This window comes from Phaenicophaeus curvirostris, chromosome 31, assembly GCF_032191515.1.
Source record: "Phaenicophaeus curvirostris isolate KB17595 chromosome 31, BPBGC_Pcur_1.0, whole genome shotgun sequence".
Classification (NCBI taxonomy): domain Eukaryota; kingdom Metazoa; phylum Chordata; class Aves; order Cuculiformes; family Cuculidae; genus Phaenicophaeus; species Phaenicophaeus curvirostris.
Window position 1 is genome coordinate 3,597,925 of NC_091422.1, and position 25,267 is coordinate 3,623,191.

Consider the following 25,267-nt stretch of genomic DNA (forward strand, 5'->3'; position numbering starts at 1 on the left):
ATTTTAATGCTCTGTCCACTGTGACTGAGATGATGTTCTTCAAAAAGCTTTCCCTCGCTGTCCACACACAGACCAGCTGCTGGACGGGGATAAGCTTAGGGGCAGCCAAGGTCTGGCTCTTGCTGCGGGTTGGTGCAAGGTTGCTAGGTCAGCCTTTTGGGAGGTGGCTTTCTTGCCAAATGCACAGTCAGAGAATGGCTTTGGGGCGTTGAAGCTGGGTGACTGCTGTGAAATAGCAGGTCCCATGACATTTTCGATCTGTGCTTCTCTTCTAGCAAAATTCCATTCTGTTACCGCTTCAAGGTAACGAAGAAAGGAAGAAAGACTCATTTGCTCTATTGGACAACCGAAGGGTTTTCCACATTTCAGCAGCATCACTGTCTCGATGCCCTCAGTACCACCGAGGGCGAGGATTCCTCCCAGAACCCCAAATCTGCCTGCCCCGTGTTTAAGCTTCGACCGCTGAGCATGCAGCTGATGCCGGGCAAGAGTATGGAGGTGGTGGTGGAAGGCTTCTCCAGCACTCCACAGGTGAGGTCTCCCCTGAGGGCTGAGTCCTTCCCATTGGATCACCTCCGCTGGGACTTTTTCAGCAGCCCCTTGATATTTGCCTGAGAAGAGAGGCAAGTGCTTTCAACAAACGGTTTTAGTGCCAGAAGTTACCACGGCAGCACCAGTTGCTTTCCTTGCTGGCCACCATCAATTGCTAAGGCTTTTTCATGTTTCTGTAGCTACCGTAAACCCAGCTTGTTGATACCCAAATTTGATCTGAAGGAAGCATCAGTGCTTCAGGGGCAGATAACGGGTTACGAGGTGTCGTGTGCTGAGGCAGAAATGAAGGGCAGAGAGTTACACTTAGACTAGGAGCGCAGGCAGAAAGTGAATTAACAAAAGCAAGGTAATTATCTGGGGGAAGCAGTGAGTGGACCAAAATCCCTTGGGAAGGGAGGGGAGTGTACGGGGGCAGCACTGATTTTCCTCTGTAGACAAAGACAAGCAGTGGGCTTGTCTAGCACTGAGTCCTGGAGGAGAAAATCCAGCACAGTGCGTCAGCTTGAATGATCAATGTGATGTTCTCCCTGTGGGAAACTGTTCCCAAGGACCATTATAACTGACAGCTTGACAGCTCCCCCCAGCCTCTCAACCAGCCCTGCTGTCCTAAGGGCAGCCAGGTCTCGCAGGGCCCCTGGGTGGCAGCTCAGAGGGGGAGATTTCAGCACGGTCACTGGGTGTCCTCCTCCCTGGACCCTTCTTCCCAGGGGAAACGCAATGCTGTGGAGAAGCTGCCAGCTAAGCCTGGTGTGCGTTCCCTGTCTCTGGAATCACTGGGCACAGATGTTTAAGCCAATGTAAGATAAGCATGCATTAAGCTCCTGCTGATAGGAGTGTTTTGGAAGGTGTTTTAAAGGGTTGCCTCAGGGGTAGTTTGAGGAAGACTTGACTGTGATGGGACTGTCCCTGTGCATTTCTGAGCTCCAAGGGTTTGCTGAAGAGGAGAAAAAGATTCCAGAAAGGAAATAAAATGGTCTGGGCTCTGGTGAGAGTGTCTTGCCTGGAAAGCCAAAAGGGTGTCTGTGAGTACAGCTGGCTCCCGCAGTGAAAATCTGGAGGACTTCATGCTCTTCAGGCTGGTCTGAAGCCCAGCCCCCTGCACTGCACGTGCAACACAGATGACTTTGAAGACTGCAGGCTCTGATGAGGAGCTGGGTTGTGGCACTGTACCAGAAGGAAGAGTGAGAAATGAGGGAGGAATTTGGGGACGTAAAACCATGAGAACTTGGGAAAAGGTGTTGAATAGAAGAGCCTCCAGCTTAAGCAGAGAGTTTCCCTCTGAAGTGCAAGACGTCCCTTTCCTAGGGAGATTTCTTTTAAAACCCTCTCCAGGAGGGCACAGTTCACCCTTGGAATGAGTGCTGCCACTTTACTGGGAGGCAGGCTGGCTGTTTGGAGTTTTCCCATGTACCTTTTCTACTAAGCTTCCAAGAGAGGGTTTGCTGGCAGTGGTCCTTCTGACACCAACGTCCTTTAATACGGTTATATATTTTTAAATTGGTTCCTGCAGCTTTCTGTAAGCATTATGTTAGCAGCGGGGTACGTCAAAGCATTAGTCATTTGGGACAGTAGTTATTAGAGCTGTAGACAGCACCTGGCTCACAAGTGAATTTGTGGGTGTTAGGGTGTAGCGGTGTGGGCATTTGAGTGCAAAATAAATAGGATGCGGTGTAAAAGGAAGCAGGGCTGCTGAGGAAAGCAACGGCCGTAACTTTAGGGCAGCACTACCTGCTGGTGGTTGATGGCCCAGTTCCCATGACACAATTTCGTGCAGGCTGTCAGAATCCGTTATGCCTCCAGTCAGGTGGTGAGCACATGCCGTGTGTTTTCTGGGTGCCCTGGTCACACCTGCTGGGTAACGTGCAGCTCTCGCACACGGGTGGTGAAGGAGCGGCTGCTGTGGCACGCCGGCGTGGGGAGCAAGGAAGAAAAGGTGCAGGTGATGCAGGTGGATGTCACGTGTGAGTTCATTGCTCCTGTTCTGCAACTGTCCTCCACGGAACTCATTTTCCAGGTTGAGAAGGTAAGGCTCTGGATTGCATGCTGGCGGTTAATTGTGTGGCTGATGACTGAAAGCCTGTGCGGGGTGTGTGAGATTGTGTTCAAAGGAGGAAGCTAAACAGCTTCTGCCAGTCTCTGGGGCTTTGCTGATTGGTTTGAGTGGGACCGAGCTTTTGCCATTGGCACAGAGATGGGGCTGGGGACAGTCTTGCCAGGTCTCTTCTACTTTTCTTGATGCGGAGACAGAATTGAGCTGCTGAGCCAAGGGCATGAGGTGAGATGTGTGGGACCCAGAAGAACATTGTGGGCTTTGCACAGACAGTGACTGTGGGCAGGAGAGCAGATCGCTGCAGCTGAGCGACGCTAAACCCATCCTGAGGTGCTTTGTAAACTCATTGAGCTTGTTTTTAGAGATGCGACTGCTTTTTAACTTCATCTTGGTTTTATTTTGGTGACAGCTGATCTGTCAAAGGGGATCATGGCCACCTCTAGAGAGACCCACTCATAGAGGGACATTTGCAAGGATGCTTCATGACACAGTGAAGTCTGAACACCAATCACGCAGGGCAGCTGAGAACAACCAGTCAGCTCTGGATTCCTGTCAGCTCCCCAGGCTGATGAGGAAAACCTGCCATCTCTTGTCTCTCTTTGCCTTCTCTGCATTAATGTGGATGCAAGCTCTTTGCATTTCCCTCAGCCTTGCTTTCTTCAAAGGACCTGCAGGAGTCCTTCTGCAGCAGTGGGAGCACCAATGCAGAAGCCCTTGAGTCTGTGGATCCTGACTCCTGCATTACCGCCCTCTTCCTCGAGGTGTCTAAAAGAAGAGAGGCTACTTCATTGTTTAGTTTCTGTGTTTTCAGGTCTCTCCTTTAGTTCTTAGGCGTCCAGAGAAGCACAAAATGCCATGAGCAGGCAGTTCAGGTTTAATTAGAAGGTTCTCATGCCTCAAGCTCCGCTTCAAGCCTCATGGCCTCAAGCTCTGCCAGGGGAGATTTAGGCTGGACATAAGGAAAAAATTTTTCACAGAAAGGGTCATTGGGCAGTGGCAGAGGCTGCCCAGGGAGGGGGTTGAGTCCCCTTCCCTGGAGGTGTTTAAGGCACGGGTGGACGAGGTGCTAAGGGGCATGGGTTAGTGTTTGATAGGAATGGGTGGACTGGATGATCCAGTGGGTCTCTTCCAACCTGGTTATTCTATGATTCTGTGATTCTCAGCTCTCCCTGATGTCTGCCTGTGGTCTGTTTGGTGTCGTGCACTCTGATTTATCGAGTGCTATAACACTGCAGCTGTTTGATACCAATACATGCAGAACTAGTTTTGCAAGCACTCTCTAATTTATAGAAACCATGCAGGAAGCCCAGAGCAGCGCATAACCAAGAAGAAACGGCTTATGCTTTGCTCAGCTTTGAAGCCACAGACACGCTGTTATTGCAGCAGGGGCATCAGGAGTCATGTTGCAGCTGGGCTGCCGAGGTTTCTAGCTGGCTGTACATGCATGTAGAAGTTCAAAACTAACCTTCAGCTACTACAGGCTCTCCTGTCTCCTCTGACCAACTTCACTGCTTTTGATGAGGCTACGAAAGATAATGAGGTTGCAAGAAATTGTTGTATGGGAGTGAAAAACATCTTGTGCCATTCTACCCAAGAGAGGATAAAAACTGCAGATGGATGATCTGGGTTCACTTTCTGGGTTTGATATTGTTCCAGCAGCTGCCTCTACTCAGGGTCCCTTTCTCTGATCTGTGCATGAAACTGTTTTCCTGTTCCCCCAAGGGATGCTGTAGTTTCTAATCATGAAAAGCATCTGATATATTTAGAAAAAAGACTTTTAGAAGCATACGAACTAACAGAAATAGTAAATAGAGATGAAAATTCAAAATACATCAGAAAGGGAACGAGGTCCATTACCGGTTCAGGTTGTTTTCTCTCCTTTTCTGTTTCTGTAGCAACCGAGTGACGTCTTGACTCTTCAGTATAAGCCCTTTTCTTTAAAAAACACCTGCCTCCTGCCACTCAGCGTGTTGTTGGCCTTAGAGGAACCCTTCTCAATCTGCCATGCGGACCGGCAGCCCTTCCCTGTGGATATTGAGGTGAGCAGCTCTGGAGGTTCCTGCTGGTGGGGACTGAAGAGGAGACGCGTGGTGGTGTGTTTCTGTTGGGAGGCCCTCCAGGAGAGAATTTTTCTCTTTGAAGTCAGCAGGAGACTGGCCTGGACTAAATGACTGAATCATAGAATGGTTTGGGTCAGAAGGCGCCTTAAATCCCATCCAGTTCCACCCCTCTGCCATGGCAGGGCCACCTTCCTGTGGATCAGGTTGTGTAGAGCCTCATACAACCTGGTCTTGGACACTAGATTTGAAGCTGCTGAAGGTCCTCTGAACTGGGGAAACACATCTTGGCTCTAAGACATGAAGAGAAAGGAGCAGGCTGCTGCGTCTGGGCAAGCCGTGTGGTAAAGGTGTCTCTTGGAAGCAGTCCTAGTGCTCCAGCAGCCGTCGTCAGATAACCGCAAGAGCTGCTTGGTCTCTTTGAGGACAGGCCTTCCTTCAAGAAGGCTGAGGAGCCTGGCTCCTGCTCTATTGCTAGTGGAAGGTGTTGGACACCGTCTCTGCTAAAGGTGTTGTTGTCGGCACAGCCACCGCTTCTGTGCTGTGCCTGTAATTGGCCCCAGCAAGAGTGGGGATGCGATGCCACGGGGCTTGTGTTGAGCATGAGGGTAAAGGAGTTCCTCTGGAGTCAGGGCACAAGGCCCTGGCTTGCCAGGGTGCCAATTTGGTTCTGTATCTAGCACACAGCTTTTGTAGGTCCAGGATTCAGTAGAACAAGATTTATTTCCCTCTTGTACTGATGAAGAGCACAGAGATATTAGCCTAAGATGGTGTCAGACACTAGTCTTGTGGTGCTTGCGGGCAGGCACACACTGTAAAGGATGTGAAGGATGAACTGAGAAGCCCACATGGAGGGCCAGCTTTGAGCATTAAGATACTTTGTGCCATCTGACCTTGGGGCTTCATCACACAGTGGTTAGTACCCTTCCATCTCCTTGCAGCCTGTGAAGCTGGAGGCAGGGGAGGAACATCATCTCTCCATCACATTTAATCCTGCTTATGAAGAGGGTTTGACTAGCAGGGAGGTGGAGAAGGTTCTGAAGATACATTTTCTTGAGCACCCTCATCAGGAACAGGTCACTGTTTGGGGAGAAGTCTACTTTCCGAACCTCCGTATCCAGACCACGGCCCTGGACTTTGGCTGCATCTTGAATGGCACTGAAGCTGCGCGTTCCATTGAGATAACCAACTGCAGCCCAATTCCTGTGCAGCACCGCTGGTTGTTCCTGACAGAGAGCCCGGCGAGCCAGATGAGGTATGTGCACCTTTGCCCTTTCCTTGAAGCTCCTCTTCCTGATGTGTTTTTTCCTTTGGAAAGGCTTAGTCTCTTGTCCTGGGATCTGACAAACTGCTTTCAACTTTTGCTTGTGGAAAGATTGCCTCCCATCTATGGTCAGTGTAGATGCTTCGGGAGCAGGTGATCTCCACCAGTTTGATGCTAGGAAGGAGGCAATGTTCTCCAGCCAAACTGGGGCTGTAAGACACTAACAACCCCTTTCCGCATAGCCCAGAACCTAGAATCCTGCTTTACCTCTGGAGCTTTAAAGCTACTTTTAGGCACCTGGAAGGCAGATCTATAGTGACTTCTTCTCCTTCCCTGCCAACCCAGTTTGTTGTCATCTCACCCTAAGAGCCGACTCAGGCACTGCCACCGGAATGATTTGCTGCTGTCTCGGCTTCTTGCTGCTGTTTTGCTGTAGCCTCAGTACTGGTTCCCGTGGGAAGGAAAGCTGGTGGGGAAAGCTACTTTCTCAGACCTTTGTAGCCTGAGGTAAACACCACCCTGGTGAAGGGAGTTTCCACCTGTGAAACTGCATCGCTGTTCATCCATCCCTGTGCAGGGAAGGGCACCCGGGCAAAACCTTGTTCCTGCACGTGGCTGCAGGAAGGACAAGTCACGTGTGACCTCTTGGGGGGCCGAGTAGAGCCTCTAAATCCAGAAATGAAAACCAGCCTTAAGTAAAAAGCTACAAAGCTAAATAGTCATTTAGGATCATATCCTTAAAGGCAAAATTCCCAGCTGGGAATGAGGCATCCGGGTTGCTCTAACAAGCCTGCCTTGTTTGACTCTGGGGGAAGCCTTGCAAGTGGGGACAGTGACAGCGGGTGTGGTTTGAGTGTGTCTTCCATGTGGCTTCAGAAACACCAACAGACTTACTGTGAGCACGTCTGAAGTTTAAAGCCTGGAATGTCATCGGAGTCACCTGGGGATATTTGTAGATGTTAAGCTCCATGTTTTTTCCTGACAGATGTTGGTCAAACTATAAACTCAGCTCTCCTTGGCAAAACGAGCTGCTGAGCTGCTCTCCTGAATCATTTGCCAAACTGATCTTCAGACAGTTTGGATTTGGAGACATCTGGGGAGGTGATTGTGCCATCGGTAAGCGCCACATCAGTTATAACCTTGCTCCAGCAGAGCTGCTGCCCTTTTAGCATGAAGTGCTGTAGGAGCTGTTGTTTTGCAGCCAGGGAATATCTGTAGCACAGCAGGGAGCTGGATCTTACCGTGATCTGTGCAAGGGTTCAGGATGCTAAGAGACGAGTCGGAGTTGCTAGCAACGTAAATGTTTATTAAATGCACATAGGAAATCAGGTAACTGACCGGCCAGGGTCGCCCCAGACAATGGAGGACGACCCCGAATCGGTGCACTGAGGGATGTATTTATACTTACACAGACACATGCAGTTTCCATACAGGCTTTTGCAAGCCAGATAATAAATCAGCTGAGTTTACAGAGTTGTTTTAGTTCGGCAATCTTCAAGGTTGCAGTCCTGTTCTGTGCCAAACAGTTTCTAAACCCCCCCTTTTCCTGCCTTCCGCCTTATCTCTGGTCAACTTGTTCCCTACTTGCACAGTGCTGCATTCTTTGAGCTGGCTAATTAACTCCTGCAGGGGCGCAAGGCGATTTGTGGTCCTAACATTCCCCCCTTTCTTTTGGTCATGAATCAAATCCTTGATTCTCTTTCTTGTGAGTCTAGGGGTTCATAACTAGTCAGGACAAGCATTTTTACTGCTGTGATTCGGTCCTGTACAAATGTCAGGATTGCATTTGTAACACAGGGGCCTACAATCAGAGCAAGCAGTAATAGGATCAGCGGTCCAGCGGGGGCAGTTATTAACGAGGTCAGCCAAGGAGACCAGCTGTACATCCTCCCATACCATGAACTTGATTCCTGTCTTTCTTTTTCCCGTCTCCAGAGGCTCTCTTTAACTTTAGATAGAGTCTCTTTGATGACTCCTGAGTGATTTACATAAAAACAGCACTGTTCTCCTAGGGCTGCACACAACCCTCCTTCTTTTAAGAAAAGCAGGTCTAATCCTCTCCGATTCTGTAAAGCTACTTCTGCTAAAGAGCCCACTTGCTCTTGGAGCTTCCCAATTGAAAAATGGAGCCGTTGGATGTCTAGGTCTATTTGTTCGGAGAGTCTTCTAAGTTGGACATCACTATTTACTAGTGATGCTATTCCCAGCCCTGCTGACCCCCTGCAACAAGGTGCACAAATCGATTCTAAAAATCGGCTGTTCACTTGTGCTATTTTCTGCCGTCACTAAACCAGTTTGAGTATCTATGATTGTCCATTTTACCTCTGCTGGCTGGTATACGCTCCCGCTTATGCTAGAGATCACAGTACAAATGATGATAATTACAAACAGCATTTTCAATTGTTTACCCTTCGTAGTTTCAATTTCAGTCCATGATTTATAGAGGGAGGCCCAACTGGTTCCCACAAGGGAGGTGTTTGCGCCTTTTCTTCAGTTGCTTTCTTGACGTGAGTCTCATGGATCCAGGGTTTCAGTCCTTCCACCTTCACTGCTGTAGGTGCTGCCAAGATGACGGTGTACGGTCCCTTCCAGCGAGGTTCTGGATTCCCCACTCGGTGGTGCCGCACCCACACCAGATCCCCGGGCTGGTAAGGATGTGGCTGTGGACCTGTCGCTCCTGGGGCGGAGGCAGCTCGCACCTTTTCGTGTATTGCTTTTAGAGTTCCTTGTAAAACCTGTAAAGACTGGAGTACGTGTTGGTCAGACAATTCAGCTATTGCAGCTTCCTGTAGCCGGGGGCACGCAGGAGGTGGGCGTCCAAACAGTATTTCAAAGGGGGTTACATGCTTAACATACGGAGTACAACGCGTGCGCAACAAGGCGAAGGGCAGGAGCTCTACCCATCCACCGCCAGTTTTCAGAATTAATTTAGTTAGGGTCTCTTTTAAGGTGCGATTCATTCTTTCTACGTGCCCTGAGCTCTGTGGTCTGTATGCGCAGTGCAGGTGCCAATCCGTGCCAACAGCCTTTGCTATTGCTTGAGATACGGTGCTCACGAAGGCAGGCCCGTTATCAGAACCAATTGCTTCGGGTAGCCCAAATCGTGGTATGATTTCCTCTAATAATTTTTTTTGCCACCGTGTTAGCCGTTTCATGCCGGCTGGGGAACGCTTCCACCCATCCTGAAAAGGTGTCTACAAAACCCAGCAAATATTTGTAGCCGAATTTTCCTGGTTTCATCTCGGTAAAGTCTACCTCCCAATCCACTCCTGGTTCTGTTCCCCTTTTCCTATGTCTTTCTTTTCTAGGTCTGGTTTTGGAATTGACCGACTGACATTGTAGGCATCTGCTTGTCACATCTGTTACTATTCGTTTAAGCTTGTGTACCTGAAACCTACTTCCTATTAATTCTCTTCATTTTTGTGCTCCTCAATGCATGCTTTGATGTATCTGACTTACTAGCTTTTTCCCTAATCTATGTGGGAGAATGATTTTTCCTGTTTCCGTCTTAGCCCAAGTCCCTTCATACTTCTTACTTTCCCATTTGCTTACGTATGTCAGGTCCTCTTCTGAATACTGCGGGTGTTCAGGCAGTGTAGGTTCAGGTATCAGGGTTAGCATCCATGTTCTGTTTATCTCTTGTGCCGCCTCTTTTGCAGTCTTGTCAGCGAGGCCGTTTCCCCTGGTTACTTCATCTGTCTCTTTTTGGTGCCCCGGGCAATGCGTCACTGCTACCTGCTTTGGCTTCCAGATAGCTTGGAGCAGGGATAAAATTTCGTCTTTGTTTTTAATTCCTTTCCCTTCTGCTGCCAACAGTCCTCGTTCTTTGTAGATGGCACCGTGCACATGGACCGTCGGAAATGCATACCGACTGTCAGTATAAATGTTAACTCGTTTCCCTTCAGCTGTCTGTAAGGCTTTAGTTAGAGCAATGAGTTCTGCTTTCTGAGCAGAGGTACCCTGTGGTAGAGCTTCTTTCCATATTACTTGTTCAGTAGTTACCACTGCTGCCCCTGCATATCTTTTTCCATCTTTTATGTAGCTACTACCATCTGTAAATATCGTTAAATCTGCATCTGGCATTGGGCTGTCTTTAAGATCTGGCCGTACCCCAGTGCTTTGGGCTAATACTTGCCCACAGTCATGTGGCTGGTCATCCAGTTCTTCTGGTAGGAGTGTAGCTGGATTCAGCACGGCTGGTGGTTTAAATACAACTCTGGGTTCATTTAAAAGGAGTGCTTGGTACCCAGTAAGTCGGGCATTTGATATCCACTTATCAGGTGGGGTACGGAGTAATCCCTCTATAGCATGTGATGTTGTTATTTCTAGGTTCTGGCCCAGGGTTAGTTTTCCTGCATCTTTTACTAGTTGGGCGGTAGCTGCTATGATCCAGAGACAAGGGGGAAATCCTGATGCTACAGCATCCAGCTTCTTGCTCCAATATGCTACGGGCCTTTGCCAAGGCCCTAATTTCTGAGTGAGAACCCCCTGAGCTAACCCAGCACGTTCATCTACATAAAGGTGAAAGGATTTGGTTATGTCGGGGACAGCTAGTGCCGGGGCACTCAGCGATGCACTTTGTAATTCTCTGAAGGATTTTTCGGCTTCTGGGGACCAGTCTATTGTAGTTGAATTGCCCCTGGTGAGCTCATATAACTGTTGAGCTATCTCTGCGTACCGAGGTATCCATAGCCTACAATATCCCACTGTCCCAAGGAATTCTCTTACTTGTTTAGACGTTCTCGGCTGTGGATATCGTGAGATCACCTCCTTTCTTGATTCCGACAAGGAGCGGACTCCTTCATGCAGGTCAAATCCTAGGTATGTGGCATGTCTCTGGCAGAGCTGCACCTGTTTTGCAGAGACTCTGTAGCCTTTTTCTTGTAGTACCTGTAACAGATTTCTGGTACCTTGCAGGCAGGCTTCGTGAGTCTCAGCTGCTATAAGCAATCGTCCACGTACTGCAGTAGAGTGATGTCTCGGTTTTGAGCTCGGTAGTCTTTCAGGTCTTCATGGAGCACTTTGTCAAATCTGGTGGGTGAATTTTTAAATGCTTGGGGAAGCCTGGTCCATGTCAGCTGTCCTTGGAATCCGTTCTGTGGGTCAGTCCACTCAAAGGCAAAGTATAGCTGGGACTGCTTTGGCAGTGGAGTACAAAAGAAAGCATCTTTCAGGTCAAGAACTGTATAAACAGTCCTTTTGGGTCCCAGGAGGGTGAGCAAGGTGTACGGATTCGGGACAGTAGGGTGGATATCTTCCACCCGTCTGTTCACCTCCCTCAGGTCCTGTACCGGCCGATATTCCCCGGTTTCTGCTTTCTTCACGGGTAGCAGTGGGGTATTCCATGGAGATCGACAAGCCACTAAGATCCCATGCTGCCCAAGGTAGTCTGTGTGTTTTCGGATCCCTTCCTTGGCATCCCAGGGGATCGGGTACTGACGGACTCTTATTGGAGTTGCTTCACTTTTTAAAGCCATTACTACGGGGGCCTGATCCTTTGCCAATCCTGGGGGCTTCCCCTCGGCCGACACTTCGGGAAAGTCAGCCAGTAAGGTCTCTATCAAATCTGCGGATGCACCATTCTCTCGTGGCTGTTCGTAAATCATGTGTTCGTCTACAGCGGCAACCAACATATTTCTTGTCGGTGACCCCGAAGTGGCAGCCAATTCATTCTCTGAAAATTGAATTCCTGCTTTAAGTTTATGGAGCAGGTCTCTCCCCAATAGGTTATAGGGAGCATTGGGTAATAGTAAAGACCGATGTTTTACTATTCCTATTGCCAAGTTTAAAGTCCTTTCTGTAGTCCAAGGATGCTCCTCGGTTCCATTGGCTCCCTGGACCCATATTGTTTCTGTGGAAGGTTTTCCCATGGGCTCTTTCAGGGATGAAAATTGAGCCCCAGTATCAGCAATAAACTCTGTCGGCTTCCCCTCCACTGTAATCGTGACCCTGGGCTCTGGGAGGGGGCTGGAGCCCCGGCCCCGTCACTTTCTAGTGACGGCGACTCGGGTCCTCTTATTGGGACGGTCCTTTATCCAGTGTCCTTTTTCTTTGCAAGATGCACATTGGTCAGTGTCCACAGGGACAGCCCTTATCGGCGGTTCCCCCGGATGGGCTCCTGAGTGTTCAGGTTTTCTTGGGTGATTGTTTGGTCGGTTATTCCAACTGGGTTCCCTCGTCTCCCTGCATCATGCACAGCCAGTATTTTTGCAATTCTCTTAGTCTGTCTATCCTCTTCTTGTAAATCCCTATTGTTAAAAACTTTCTCTGCTATGCCCACCAGCTCTGTTAAGTTCTTTCCTCCAAAACCCTCTGTTTTCTGTATTTTCTGCCTAATATCTGGTGCTGCCTGACTCACAAATGCCATGTTAATTGCTCTCTGGTTTTCTGGGGCCTCAGGGTCAATTGGACTATACATCTTATATGCTTGCATTAATCTTTCTAAAAATGCACCTGGGGATTCAGTTTTTCCTTGGATCACGGCACTTATTTTGGACAAGTTAATAGGTTTCCGTGCCGCTGCCCTCAGACCCCCCAGTAAAATCTGGCGGTAGAAACGTAGACTCTCCCTACCTTCCTCCGTATTGGGGTTCCAGTTCAGGGGTTCCTTAGGGCAAACTTCTTCCAACTGGCGGGCATCCAACTGCTGGCCCGCTCTTTCGGTCGCCTCTTTATGTGTTTCTCTGAGGATCCCATCCCTTTCCTCAGCAGTGAAGAGAGCCATTAATAATTGTTGAATGTCTACCCAGGTTGGCTGGTGTGTTAAAAATACAGTTTCTAAGAGCCGGATCAAATCCTGGGGATTTTCAGAAAAGGGTTTATGTTGCTGCTTCCAATTATAAATATCAGACGACGAGAAGGGGGAATATACTACTACAGGTGGCTCTCTCCCGTCAGATGGAAGCGCTTCTTTCAGGGGCAAAACCGGAGCCGATGGCTCGGGGGTGGCTTCCAATCCTGTACCCTGCCCGGTAGATTTACATGACACACATTCGGACAGATTTGGATACAATTTTTGGGGGGTAGGCGGTCTGGGCATCTCCTTTTTCTCCTCCCCTGCATTATACACTGACCCAGATCGCGGTTTTGTTGGACTTAAAAGTCCCTCGTTTATATTTTCAGGCTCCGGGTGATCTCTCCGGTTCGGATAAGGGGGAGGGGGAGGAGAGTCGTCCTCCTCCTCTGGAGGAGGCAAGACCTCAGGTCCCTCCGGTCCCTATCCGAAGTTTTCGGAGCTTGCCGTAATGGCAAAGTTACAGTCTTATTTTCAGGTGGCACTCCTGGTTTGAGCCAAGAAGGTGGCTCCTCTACTAAATAACGCCATGCCACGGTATACGGAATCTGATCTGGGTGGTTGTCCATTACAATTGCTTGAACCGAATAAATTGCCTGAAGGGCAAACGTTCCTTCGGGTGGCCAGCCCACTTGGAACGTTGGCCATTCAAGTTGGCAAAACATTTTTAATTTCCCCACGTGAACTGTATCTCCTGAGGAGGCAGCTCTATTTTGATGATCTTTGAAATGCTGAATTACCAATTCAAGTGGACTGACGTCCTTTTTACTTTTACCGTGTCTCATTTCGTATTTCAAGAAAACACAAAACACAACAATAAACACAATTACTATTATAATACCACAAATGCGGCGTGCCCAACGCGAATAACAAAAACAAGCGTCTAAATTCGATACCCATAAAAACCAGGACGGACTCAGAGCGAGGGGAGGTTGGGGACTAGCCCCTACCGACCTTCTCAGAGAGCGGTGGGGCGTCCCCGCCCCAGCTCCGGCTCGGGGAAGCGATACTGCATCCAGTTTCTTCCCTAGTGAGCCTACAAATTGGAGCTCCACAAAATCAGAAAGAGATTTACTCACCTTCCTCGAGGAAGCTTGCCTTTCAGAATCTGGAGTCAGGATTCTTGTCTCGCTGTTAGCATCCCGGACGAGCCCCCACATGCAAGGGTTCTGGATCAGGGAGTGCAGGGATAGGATGAGGGGGAAGCTGAAAGAGGGGAGATTAAGATGAGATTTTAGGAAGAAATATTTTCTTGTGGGAGTGGGGAGGCCCTGGCCCAGGTTGCCCAGAGAAGCCGTGGCCGCCCTGTCCCTGGAGGGTTCAAGGCGAGGTTGGATGGGGCTTGGAGGCCCTGATGCAGTGGGAGGTGTCCCTGCCCGTGGCAGGGGTGGCACTGGATGGGCTTTGGGGTCCCTTCCTACCCAAACCATTCCATGAGTCTATGACAATCCGTATCAGAATGGAGAAGATACTGATGCCAAACTTGATGCATAATTTGGCTTTCTGTAGGGCTTATCATCTTCTAAATCCTCCTGAAGTCTTTTCGAGAGCCTTCTAGTAGCACATGGGGAGAGCCTGTTAATACTCCTGCTTGAAAAATGTGCTGTTTAAAGAAGGAGCAGCAGGTCTAGGGTGCCAAGCAAAGAGGTGCTGCACTAAGACTCATGGCATGACCTGGGGATACCATTTGATTCCTTTGTTTCCAAGTACTAAGCATCCTATGGGGTGACAAAAGAAGTCTTTCAAGCAGTGTGGCATCCTAATTTAAACTTAGGTGTTTAGCTTGAAACCAATTCCTCTGTGCAGTTTGCACATCTGAAAGTGGGAGAAGGCCATCTGAGTATTTGTGGAAGCAGATGTCTTCTGTAGTCGTGTGTGTGCCCCTGGGGGGAGCAGGTAGTGGTGAAGTTTGGGAGCTTTCTGACTATTCCTGTGGCTGAGTTCTCCAGATCTAGAGTTGGGGTGTGTATGGCTCGTTTCCTTTAAGCTCTCAGGGTGTTGTTGCTTGTGCCTGACCTCTCTGGCTCTCTGTTGGCCACTGGAGCCCATCCATAAAGATGAGTGCTCGAAGGAGGTTTGCTTTTATGCTGGAAGTTATGGAAGTGCTGCAGTTCAAAGATGGAGCATAAGTGGAAGTAATAGTTTATGAAGGGAGAATCCAAAATAGTTACATTTCAACTTTTCTGACAAAAGGCAGGACTAGGGTTGCATGTGGAATATGTGAAAATTATCCCGGTTGTTTGGTGTTCTGTGCTAGAATAGCCAGAGGGTGTGGTTAGGAGGGAACAAAGCTTTTGTCTGCCTGTTACTGGGTGGGATGCTCTGTTCCAGACCTCTTTTTTTCCTGCTAAAGTAGACAGGAGAAACTTGTTAAACAGAAAACTGTGCTACAAATGTGGCATGCAACATGTATGCCTTTTGACTGCTGGTAAAAGTTTTAAAAACTTTGGAGTTGCATGAACTTCTTGCAACTGTTGAATATTTTCTGTTTGCAGGGTTGGTAGCATTATATGAAGAACCAGAGGAACCAAGTAGTGCCCCGGAGTATCCTTTTTATCCTTGTGAATGGTTCATAGAGATCTCACGCCAAACAGCAATACTGCTACTGACTCGTAGAAGAGCTGAAGAGGCTAATTTAGAAGACGTATGCTGAGAATATGGCTTTTATGGATGCCTTTTAGCCAATAGTTGCATTCTTACAAGCTAACAAAGTTTGACAGAATGCAAGAGAACTGTGTGTGTGCCAGCAGTTACAGTGTTAAGTTATAGGCTGTTACAGAGTGACTTGTAGCATTAGATTTGAGTATTTACAGTATCTGTGGCTTCTGATGTCTTCAATGATGCAAGAGGGACAAGAAAGGAACCTCTTTTGTTTCTTGCTGTTTTTAAGCAGCATCCTCTTTTGGCTCCCGCTTCTATTTCTTGTTTATTCCTTGTAACTTCAAAACTTCTACATTTAAGAGAGGAAAAGAGGAGGAGGATGTAGTGAAACATGAGAATTTCTGCTGTGTCAACTGATGTCTTGGTTTTGTTCTTTTTTTTTCCTTAGGGACTGTGCCAATGAACTTGAAAAGCTTTCTTATTTTTGTAACTTCTTCCTGGAGAATTAAAAGAATTGTAGTAATCTTGAGCAGTTTAATGCAATTTTGGTCATGCATATTGCAGCACTGACTTCATTGTAAGTGTGAAAACTAAAATGCAGTTCTGCTGTCTAACTGAAGAAATACTTAACATCTGAACATCAGCTTTCTGAAGCATCATTGGGGAGCTTCAGTTCCTGAGAATCCAGAAATAGAGACACGTTGCTTGGAAGCAGCAGAGATGAAATTAAAATACGAAGCTGTGTTGGAAGAAAATAAAAACCTGAAAATAAAGGTAAAATATAAGTATAAATATAAAGTCTACAACAGTATTCCTTAGCAGTTCCATATTACACAACAAGAATGATACTTAGAATTAACTTTCTCCCGTTAAAGTAATAATTGTTCTGGCATTGTTTAGCCTTGCTGCTGAGGAATGCTGATAGAATTAATTGCAGTAAAGACTTTTTTTATTGTTTGTTTTTTTTGTTCTGGTGGGACACTTCTTATATTCTATAACATGGAAAAGCATTGCCAAACCTGGCATTTAATTTCTTTAGTGAATGTATATCTTACCGGGGCTAATGCCGTGTCTCTGTTCAATCCTGTCTGGATGTGTTCGTGTTGATCGATATTATGTAGCTTATGCTTCTATGAGGCTTATGAAAAAGAAGAATGCTAACGGCTGAGAGAGCTGGGGGTGTTTAGCCTGGAGAAGAGGAGGCTCAGGGGAGACCTCATTGCTCTCTGCAACTACCTGAAAGGAGGTTGTGGAGAGGAGGGAGCTGGGCTCTTCTCCCAAGTGACAGGGGACAGGACGAGAGGGAATGGCCTCAAGCTCCGCCAGGGGAGGTTCAGGCTGGACATCAGGAAAAAATTTTTCACAGAAAGGGTCACTGGGCACTGGCAGAGGCTGCCCAGGGAGGGGGTTGAGTCACCTTCCCTGGAGGGGTTTAAGGGACGGGTGGACGAGGTGCTGAGGGGCATGGGTTAGTGTTTGATAGGAATGGTTGGACTGGATGATCCGGTGGGTCTCTTCCAACCTGGTGATTCTATGGTTCTAATGTACCTCTTGTAAAGGCTTTCAAAAGGCAAATGGAAGGAGGGCTATTGTATATTAGTTTGCGTGTGACCTGGCAGACTTGGGTGTAGCAGGATGTTACCGGTGGAGGGACTCCTATCCATGTGGAACTGGCACTTTTCAGCTAAAATTATCTAGGTATTTCTGACACAAGAGTGGATCTGAAGTGCCAGCTGAGGCACAGCTGTTCTGTCATGGGTTCACAGGCTGTGAAACAGCTCTGGGGAGCAAACGACTTGCCTTTATGAGAGGTTACTGACTATAAACCTAATGACATTGCAGAATGGCACCTTTGAGAACCTTGATAAGCTGGAGGCTTATGTGCTGCTGTAGGTTTCCATGCAACTGTTGGAAGAGGGTGGCTGTTCTTTTATGTGACCATCGCTCTGGGTTTGTTACTGGGAAACAACCACCCCGCTTTAGTTCCAGGAGGAGGGGTTCTTGGTCATCACTCCTTTGTATTTCTCTCCTGGAGTGCCCTTTTGCTGTCTTAGTAGTTCTCAACCTCCTCTGTTATCCACTGTGAGTGCTTCCAGCTACATTTGTTATTTCTTCCTAGGAATGATACTGAAAATGCTGGCAAACAAACTCTCTAAGACGCATTATGGAGTTTTACAAAGCAAGCATCCTTTATTACAGTGTTGGATGCATGGAGGAATAACTCCATCCATTGTGCCTAAAGACACAAGCTTGTTGCAGAATTGATTTCCCATCTGCCTGCATATGTATGACATTTCCCAGTAATCTCATGCATATTCTGTTACTTCCAAGAACTAATTTTAATGTCATTATGAACTTCACAAAAGGCAAATCTCCCCTAATTTGTACCAGTTCCCTTGTCTGTTCAACTGTGCATTCTTTAGGTAAGGAGAACCTATAAACAAATGGAAATGATAACATAAGACACATCTGTCCAGCACATATTATACCTAACACAAGGAGTTATTCCTAGCAAAAACAGTGTCTGACAAACATGCTGGGAGACATGCTGTCTGAAAAGCAGCAGCTGGCTTTCAACAAAATAGTTACTTGGATGAGTCTTAAATGAAGTTAGAAAACTGATTCTACTTTAGCTCAAACCAGAATATCCCAGTTTTGCAACAGTTGCTACTTCTTGCATCATATCCCTCCTTTTCTTTTGGACCCGTTGATTCTCATCTAAAGGTCCACACCTTTCTCCCCGCAAGATAACAAGCAAAGCAGAATGACACTAACATTGTTAGCCCAGCTGGGCTTTCCCCTCAGGCCTCTGTACCCCCTTGATTCCCACGTGGTGAGCAGTCGGGGATTGCTGTTCTGCAGTCCTTGTAGCAGCAACCTTCTTAATCGGTGAATAATGAATCCGAGGTCCTTTTCCAGCTTACTTCACAGCTCTGTATATAGTCCAAAGTACTTTGTATGGTCCTTTCCGCCTGGGTTCGGAGGCCCAGGACTTGATATACACCCAGTCTCCAAGCTGGAATGGATGTGCTGGTGTATCAAGGCCTGGAATTTGGTAACAGTCACTAATTTCTGCAACTCCTAGAGAGTCCTTCCTAAAGACAGCAAATAGTTATTAATGTCCAAGTTCCCTTGAATGGTGATATCTCCTGGGATATGCGGCATCTCCATGTAGCAGGTAAAATAACTCATGGGATAAGGCCTCCTTGTCAAGGTTGAATTAAAATTCTTAATAATGTTAAAGGTGGAGCTTCTCCTCAGGTCATAGAAGTTTCCTGATGTGTTTTACCCAACTGCAACTTCCAAGTATAATTCATTCTCTCTGCTTTCCCACTAAACTGAGGCCTGTAAGGCATATGCAAATCCCAAGATATTCCTAGAACACTGCTTATTTGTTTGATTACTTCTGCCACAAAATGAGGACTTCTGTCTGAAGACCTTTCTTAAGGCACCCCAAACCCTGCAATAATTTATTTAAGTAAAATTTTTACCATTTCTCTTGCCTTAGCGGTGCGAGATGGGAAAGCCTCTGTCTGGCCCAAAAAGGTTTTGACTAAAACTAGAATGTGTCTGTATCCTTATTTTTGGACTAACTTAGTAAAATCTATTTGCCATTCTCCAGGGGAATTTCCTGCCTTAACATTCCCAAGTATTACTCGATTATTGAGACTGGGATTGTTCCTTTGGCATAGCCCACACTTTTCCACACAGAAGGAACAACTTTTGTCATGGCGTTTCCTGTAACTGCTTTCTTTAAGTGTCCTAAAAGATTTTCAGTTCCTCAGTGTACTTTATAATGCTCTATTTGGCCAATTCCCTTAAAGGAATAGGAGGCGTTACCACCAGGGGGTATGACAGAGTCCTTCACCTGCTCCCTCGCTTGTTGTGTCCTAATCCATTCAAGCGTCATATCTAGGAACTGTTTCTGGCAATTTTATGCCCTTATCTGGTGCTAAGGCCACGATGCCTGTTTCTGCAACCTCTTTTGCAGCTTTATTAGCTAATTGATTTCAGGATATGGTATTAGATTTCTCCAGCTGATGTGCCTTACCATGCATACTACCCACTTCTGTAGGTTGCTGAATGCTGGCTGGTGATTTTTTCATTTGTTCTGTATACTTGATTCCAGTCCCTTGTTCTGTTAAGCTCCCTCTCCTTCCATGTGGCTCCAGGGGTGTGCACAACTCCCATGTTTGGAGTCTGTCCAGATATCTACTTTCTTGTCTCGACTTAAATCCAAGGCCCTGGTTAGGGCCACTAATTTGGTTTTCTGAGCAGAGGTGGTTGATGGCAAAGCACAAGCTTCCACTACTGAGCTTATTGTGGTAGCTGCATACCCTGACAACCTCTTTCCTCCTTGCACAGAGCTGCTCCTGTCTGTAAATAATCCCTAATTTGCACTCTGAAGTGGTTGATCTTTAAGGTCCAGGTGGCTGAAATATACTTCTTCAGTCGTCTGCCAGCAATCATGCTCAGGAGTCCCTTCTACACGGTCAGTAGAAAGAAGCACTGCTGAGTTAACAGCAGAAGTGATCTTAAGCAGGACATCACCCTGCTCCAAAACTACCACCTGCTACTTTAACATTCAACTAGGAGAGAGCCAGTGTCGTCCTTTTTGTTCCAGGACAGCGATAACCGTGTGTGGTACGTACACTGACATTTTCTGGGGGTTGTAAATCTGCGAGCTTCCTGGATCGACGTAACTGTAGTGGCAACTGCTTTCAGGCAGCCCAGCCATCCTTGGCTGACGTTATCCACTTCTTTTGAGACACAGGACATTACGTGTCACTCTTCTCCCAGAAACTGAGATAGTACTCCCAGGGCCGCCCCACGTCTTTTATACGTGAAAAAGCTCAAAAGGCTTTATTAAGTCCAGTAGCCTGAGTTCTGGTACTTTAATTAGAGGCAATTTTAAATATTTGTAGGCTGCTCTGCTGTTATCGGTCCAGTCCACATGCTCAGGAGGAGATATCTTTAATGCCTTGTACCAAGGCTTTGCTAACAGTCTTAATTTGAAATCCAAAGCCAACACTGTCCACTATGCCAAAAAGTCTAGCAGTGTAAACCAACCCTGTGTTTCAGTTAAACCTGTTAAAAGAGTGTATGGATTCACAACCATTGGATGTATCCTATACTAAATGGTAACCCTTACCATTTGCCTTTTAACTGGTAAAATCAGAGTATTCTATTGTGACTCGCATTCCACTAACAACTTCTATTTCAAGAATTTCTGAATTACTGATGCTAACCCAAGCTAGCTTCCAGTTTTGTAGGATATTTTTTAATTCTTATTGGGACCAATCCTGGTCTCAAATCGCCTCCTTACAGTTTCTGTTTACTTGGACCTTCCAGCTGTCTCTCTAGCCCGCACTGCCAGGACCACAGCATCTTCAGCCTCTCAAGGGATTACTTTTCCTAGAAAGCTGACATCCTGTAATAACAAAGCTGTCGTTTGATATATTTGGATTCTGAAATATAGACCTCAGTTTCCTGTTGCCCAAATCTTCTTTGAGCCTTCCTCTTCCCCTGGATCCTCCCCTATATCCTCCTTTTCCACAAGCATTCCCTTCCAGCACTGCCAATAATCTCTTTCTCTCCCTATTTCTGTATGCCACTCAAGCAACATCCAGTAATTTTCCTGAGTCTCGTGCTCAGCTCCTTGTAAAACAATGGAGCCACTGTTCCCCATAAAACTCCCAGTGCCTGCTTTATGAATCCGCTCCTTCTCTGTACCATCAGACATTACTTGCTTAATCACCATAATGTCTTCCCAGTCAGTGTCTTGCATTTTAATCGTTATCTCAGAAGCGCTAACTGTCCGATCTGGATTATTTCTATAATTTCCCACTGTGAACTTCCAATTGTTCAAATGAGTAATAAGAAAAGGGACTTTTCTAATCACTTGTTCTTCATTTCCCACAGCCTGGTATAAGGGAGTTTGTAGAACTTCTCCTTGTTTAGCTCTCATTCGTCGCGCTATCGGACTGAAGCCTTCTGCTCCCATTAATGATCAGCCACCCTGAGCGTCATTCTCTCATTCATCTCCTTCTCATCCCTCACTGTGAGACCCTGTAAGGTGGTGTCCAGAAATGATCAATAAATCAGTTGTGTCCTCAGGTCCACCACCTTTTTGTTGTTCATAAACTTCCAAACATCTTTGTCCAATACTACAAGCAGAGCAATATCTTTTCAAAGTCTTTCCCTTATCTTTTTCCAAGGCTAAGAGAAAGGGATTACCAGGTGCTAAGATCCCATTCTTTTGGCCGCTCTGGGCGATTCTGCAAAGTGAAAACCATATCAGCATATATTGCCTCATGCCACTTCTGTTCCCTTCACAAAAGCATCATCTGCAGCAAAGTGTTAGAATCTAAAGTCGTATTGAAACACTGAATAAGATTTTCTCTAGCTACCACCTGATTTGGAGGTCCACTGAGTTGTCTCCAATGCATTAAAACACACACCAAAAGGGATTTCTCTGCAATGATCCCACACCCATATTATAAACAGTCAATTATGGACAGACCAACCAAAATAAATTGCAATTACCCCTGCAGTGTCAAGACATCAGACAAAAGAAATGATGCCAAAGTCAGTTTCCCAAACTTAAATTGGAACTCTTGCCTGCTCACACAGACAATCACACAGACAGTTATGAATCACAGGCAAACTGAAACAAAATCATGATTATATGCTGAAACTGGAGACTGTGACCCCAAAATCCTGATGATATGCCAAAGCTGGGGACTCTAATCTCAAGTCCAAATTCAGGGACTAACCCCTTAACTGCCTTTACATCCCAACCCTGCAGGGCTCTCACCGCCACCTTACTAGCAGGCAAACGGAACTCAGAAAGGATGCTTTAGTTCTTGCCAGTGGAATTCTTGCTCCCAAGACACAATCCAAAGAGTCAAGAGTTTGGCCCTTAGTGGAAAACAAAATGGTCTTGATTGTGTAGTGGCCATCCTTGGTGGTAAAATCTACAAGAATGATGAAATGCTGCTTTAGCGGTTCTCGTTAGTGCATAGTGATTGCTGTAATTTAGTGTTGCTATGAGAAACATGGGTATTTTAATTTATTTGAGTACTTGTTTATTTTTACACTACTCTGCACTGGCATATTTCAGAGACTCGGTCCTAATGCTTTAGCTGTTTTAGAAGCTTGAGCTTCCCTTTAATTGACCTCAGCTCCAATAAACACCTTCATGTGTTTCTTTGGGAATGGCTTGACAAGTAAAGGTCGTCCTTTAGTGCCATACTTTCCAGAAAGTGTAAGGAGAGCCAGACTGATTACAGGAAATGTTAGTTTAGGTACTGTTGCTACGAATGTGACGAGGTATGGTGTCTAATTATTCACTAAGAAGAGCTGGCTACTGATTTGTTTCAGTAACACCTGAAATCATAGGAGTATCATGAGTACACTGTCAGCAGGTCTGTCCTGACAAATAGAAGAGGTCCAGGAAATAAGGGAGAAAATTAAAGTAGGACTCCTGGTTGTCCATAATGCTTTTTTTGTTCAGTTTCTTTTGGACTCTCGTTTCAACCACTTCAACAGGCTCTAAGATAAGTTTGCTGTACAAAAGGCCAGCTGCAGGCAGTGCGGGTGTGAGCTGGTAGGTAAAATCTGGTGTTAGAACTAGGTATTAGTTCCTGGTCCTCCCTACTCAGCATTATCAGTACAGCCTGGAGTCTAAATTAAAAGCCATTGGCTTACCAGTTGATACAGATGTTTTACAGTTTTCTTGATGCCATCCCGACTTAGACAAGTACACCAGGAGTCACAGGACAAGACTAACTCCATCTCACTCTAAGCTGAGAGTTGCTCCGCATACGTCCTAGTATCTTAGGACCACCAGACTAACTCCTGAAAAAGATTTGGACACGTTTTCAAGGTGGACTTGGATGGCTCTGAGTTTAAACCGAGGTATCCTAAGAGCAGTGGTGATCTGCTCTCCAATGAAACCAGAGCGACTTAGGAACTTCTGTGCTTGTTTTTAAAACTATCTGCCTCAAATCTTGGGACGCTTTCAACTCTAAAGTTCAGAATTTGCCACCTCTCCGATGTGCCTTTGCTGCAGGATATGAGGGAAGTTGGGGGAAGTGACCAGACTTTAGATAAAAGCTATCAAAGATGCTCTTAACCCAGGTGATTTCTTTTATTTGCTTTAGAGCGTGGCTGCCAGCACAAAAACTAGGAGGAGGTTGTAAACTTTTAAAAATATTGCTGTAGAAGATGAATGTATACACCTAGAATATTTGTGCAGAGAAGCTGCAAAATGTTTCTTTTGGTGCTGTAGCCTCACTAAGTGACTTATACCATAGTCAGAAAGAAGCAGAGCAGGTAAGGGCAGTGACATGATTTCAGGTAAATATCCTACAGGCAAACATCCTTGATTAACTTTTCTGAGTATGGTCCAGTCTCAGTGTTACTTTATAGCTTAGATATTCCACACAACAGAATTATGGACCCAACCAACCCTTTTGTTTCAGACAAAACAACTGGGAGACATGTAAGCAGTCTACAATTTTAATCCCTGTATCTCGTATATCCAAAGTTTGGAGTTGTTTTTCTTTGAGCTGTTGAAATGGAAATTCAAATGTTACTTCAACAGTGACATAGCAAAGTCTGAAGTGAGGGACTGCTAATAGAGTTTGAGCTGACATTTCAGCTTGGAAGTCAGGAGAAGGAATGAAATGAAGCAGCCAGCATGAATGCTCACTTTTCTGGAGGGAAAATAACATTTAAGAGATTATTTTTCTACTGATATTGCAATTTCTAAAGCTGCATCTGAAGACCATTCATTCTTATACCATTCAAAACACATTCTTATTTAACACAAAACTAATTGCCATCTGCTTTCCTTACCCCGTCTCTGCATTGTCTTTGAATTCTCTGCAGTAATTCCTGAATATAGATTGGAAAGGAAACTATTTAGCAGCCTAGAATGATTATAAGATTTGGTAACAAATCTTGACATGCCAAACTTGGTGTCTGCAGTTGGGAGAATTCCTCATTGCTGTTCTGTGTGTACTAGCCTGGAGTTTTTAATTAAATCTGATACAGCAGTCACTCACAGCAGCCCTGCTCGTCTAGGCAGTATCACATATCCAGAAGCAGCATCCTGAGCAGCCTCTGCAGAAGGTGTTTTTTGTAAGAACCTTTAAAGCAAAGCAGTCTGAGGTGAATGAGACACACAACACAGGTCTGCGAAAATTTGCTGGGGCTGGAAAGTGGGAGAGTTGCCCACAGATTTCTTCCTTTGCATTCCCTTTCACTGTAGTATAGTAAACAATAATTAATATTTTTGTGGTAGTTCTGGGATGTACTGTCTTCACTTGGTGCATAAAGTCTTGGATGATCCGTCTATCTAGAAAGATAGGTTTTTTTGACCAAGCTCCATGGAGAGGCAAGGAGATGCTCCAGTCAAGGAACTGCTCTTGGGTTTGTGAAATGAGCCATTTGTGTCCTGGACTGAAAATGGGTTCTGAGACCTTAGAGAAAGGTGAGACATTGAGTGGTGTGAGGCAGATTCTTCTGCTCTCAGCAGGTCCTTGTGGCTTCTCAGGGTAACATGGGAGTGTGATGCCTCTTCATCTCAGAAAGGTGCAAGCCCAGGTCAGCTGAAAACAAGAGCTAGGGACAGAGCAGCTCCTCTCCCTCTGCACTGAGCCACAGGAAAGGCTCTGGCCTTGCAGGAATTGCTTTGTTGTCCCTGAAAGCAACTGAAAGCCTGAGAGTTTCTGACATCATCCGCTCAAACATGTTGGAGACTGGTTTCTTATCACTGGGAGTGCAGATGCTGAGAAGCCCATTTGCATTAGAAGAAGTTTTAACTGGAGAATTAGAGAATTAGAACACTAGGTCTGCTTGCACCATCCCTATGACCTCCCTGCAGAGCAGGGCTGACTCCTTGCAGCCAGCGGGCAGAGGTCCTGCTCCTCCAGCACATTCAG

At 46.3% G+C, this 25,267-nt stretch overlaps 1 protein-coding gene across 1 annotated transcript; it reads left to right on the plus strand.

The window, feature by feature from the left end:
• The first annotated feature begins 2,494 nt into the window (after positions 1-2,494).
• Positions 2,495-15,826, plus strand: LOC138732435 (hydrocephalus-inducing protein homolog). Its single transcript, XM_069879050.1, has 4 exons — positions 2,495-2,575; positions 4,498-4,641; positions 5,601-5,914; positions 15,766-15,826. The coding sequence occupies exons 1-4, from the start codon at positions 2,495-2,497 to the stop codon at positions 15,824-15,826; spliced, it is 600 nt and encodes a 199-aa protein (XP_069735151.1).
• The last annotated feature ends 9,441 nt before the right edge of the window (positions 15,827-25,267 follow it).

Coding starts and splice junctions, on each gene's coding strand:
- LOC138732435 (XM_069879050.1), top strand. CDS start 2,495: ATGCAGGTGGATGTCACGTGTGAGTTCATTGCTCCTGTTCTGCAACTG. Junction 4,642..5,600: donor CCTTCCCTGTGGATATTGAG/GTGAGCAGCTCT, acceptor ATCTCCTTGCAG/CCTGTGAAGCTGGAGGCAGG. Junction 5,915..15,765: donor AGCCCGGCGAGCCAGATGAG/GTATGTGCACCT, acceptor TTTTTTCCTTAG/GGACTGTGCCAATGAACTTG.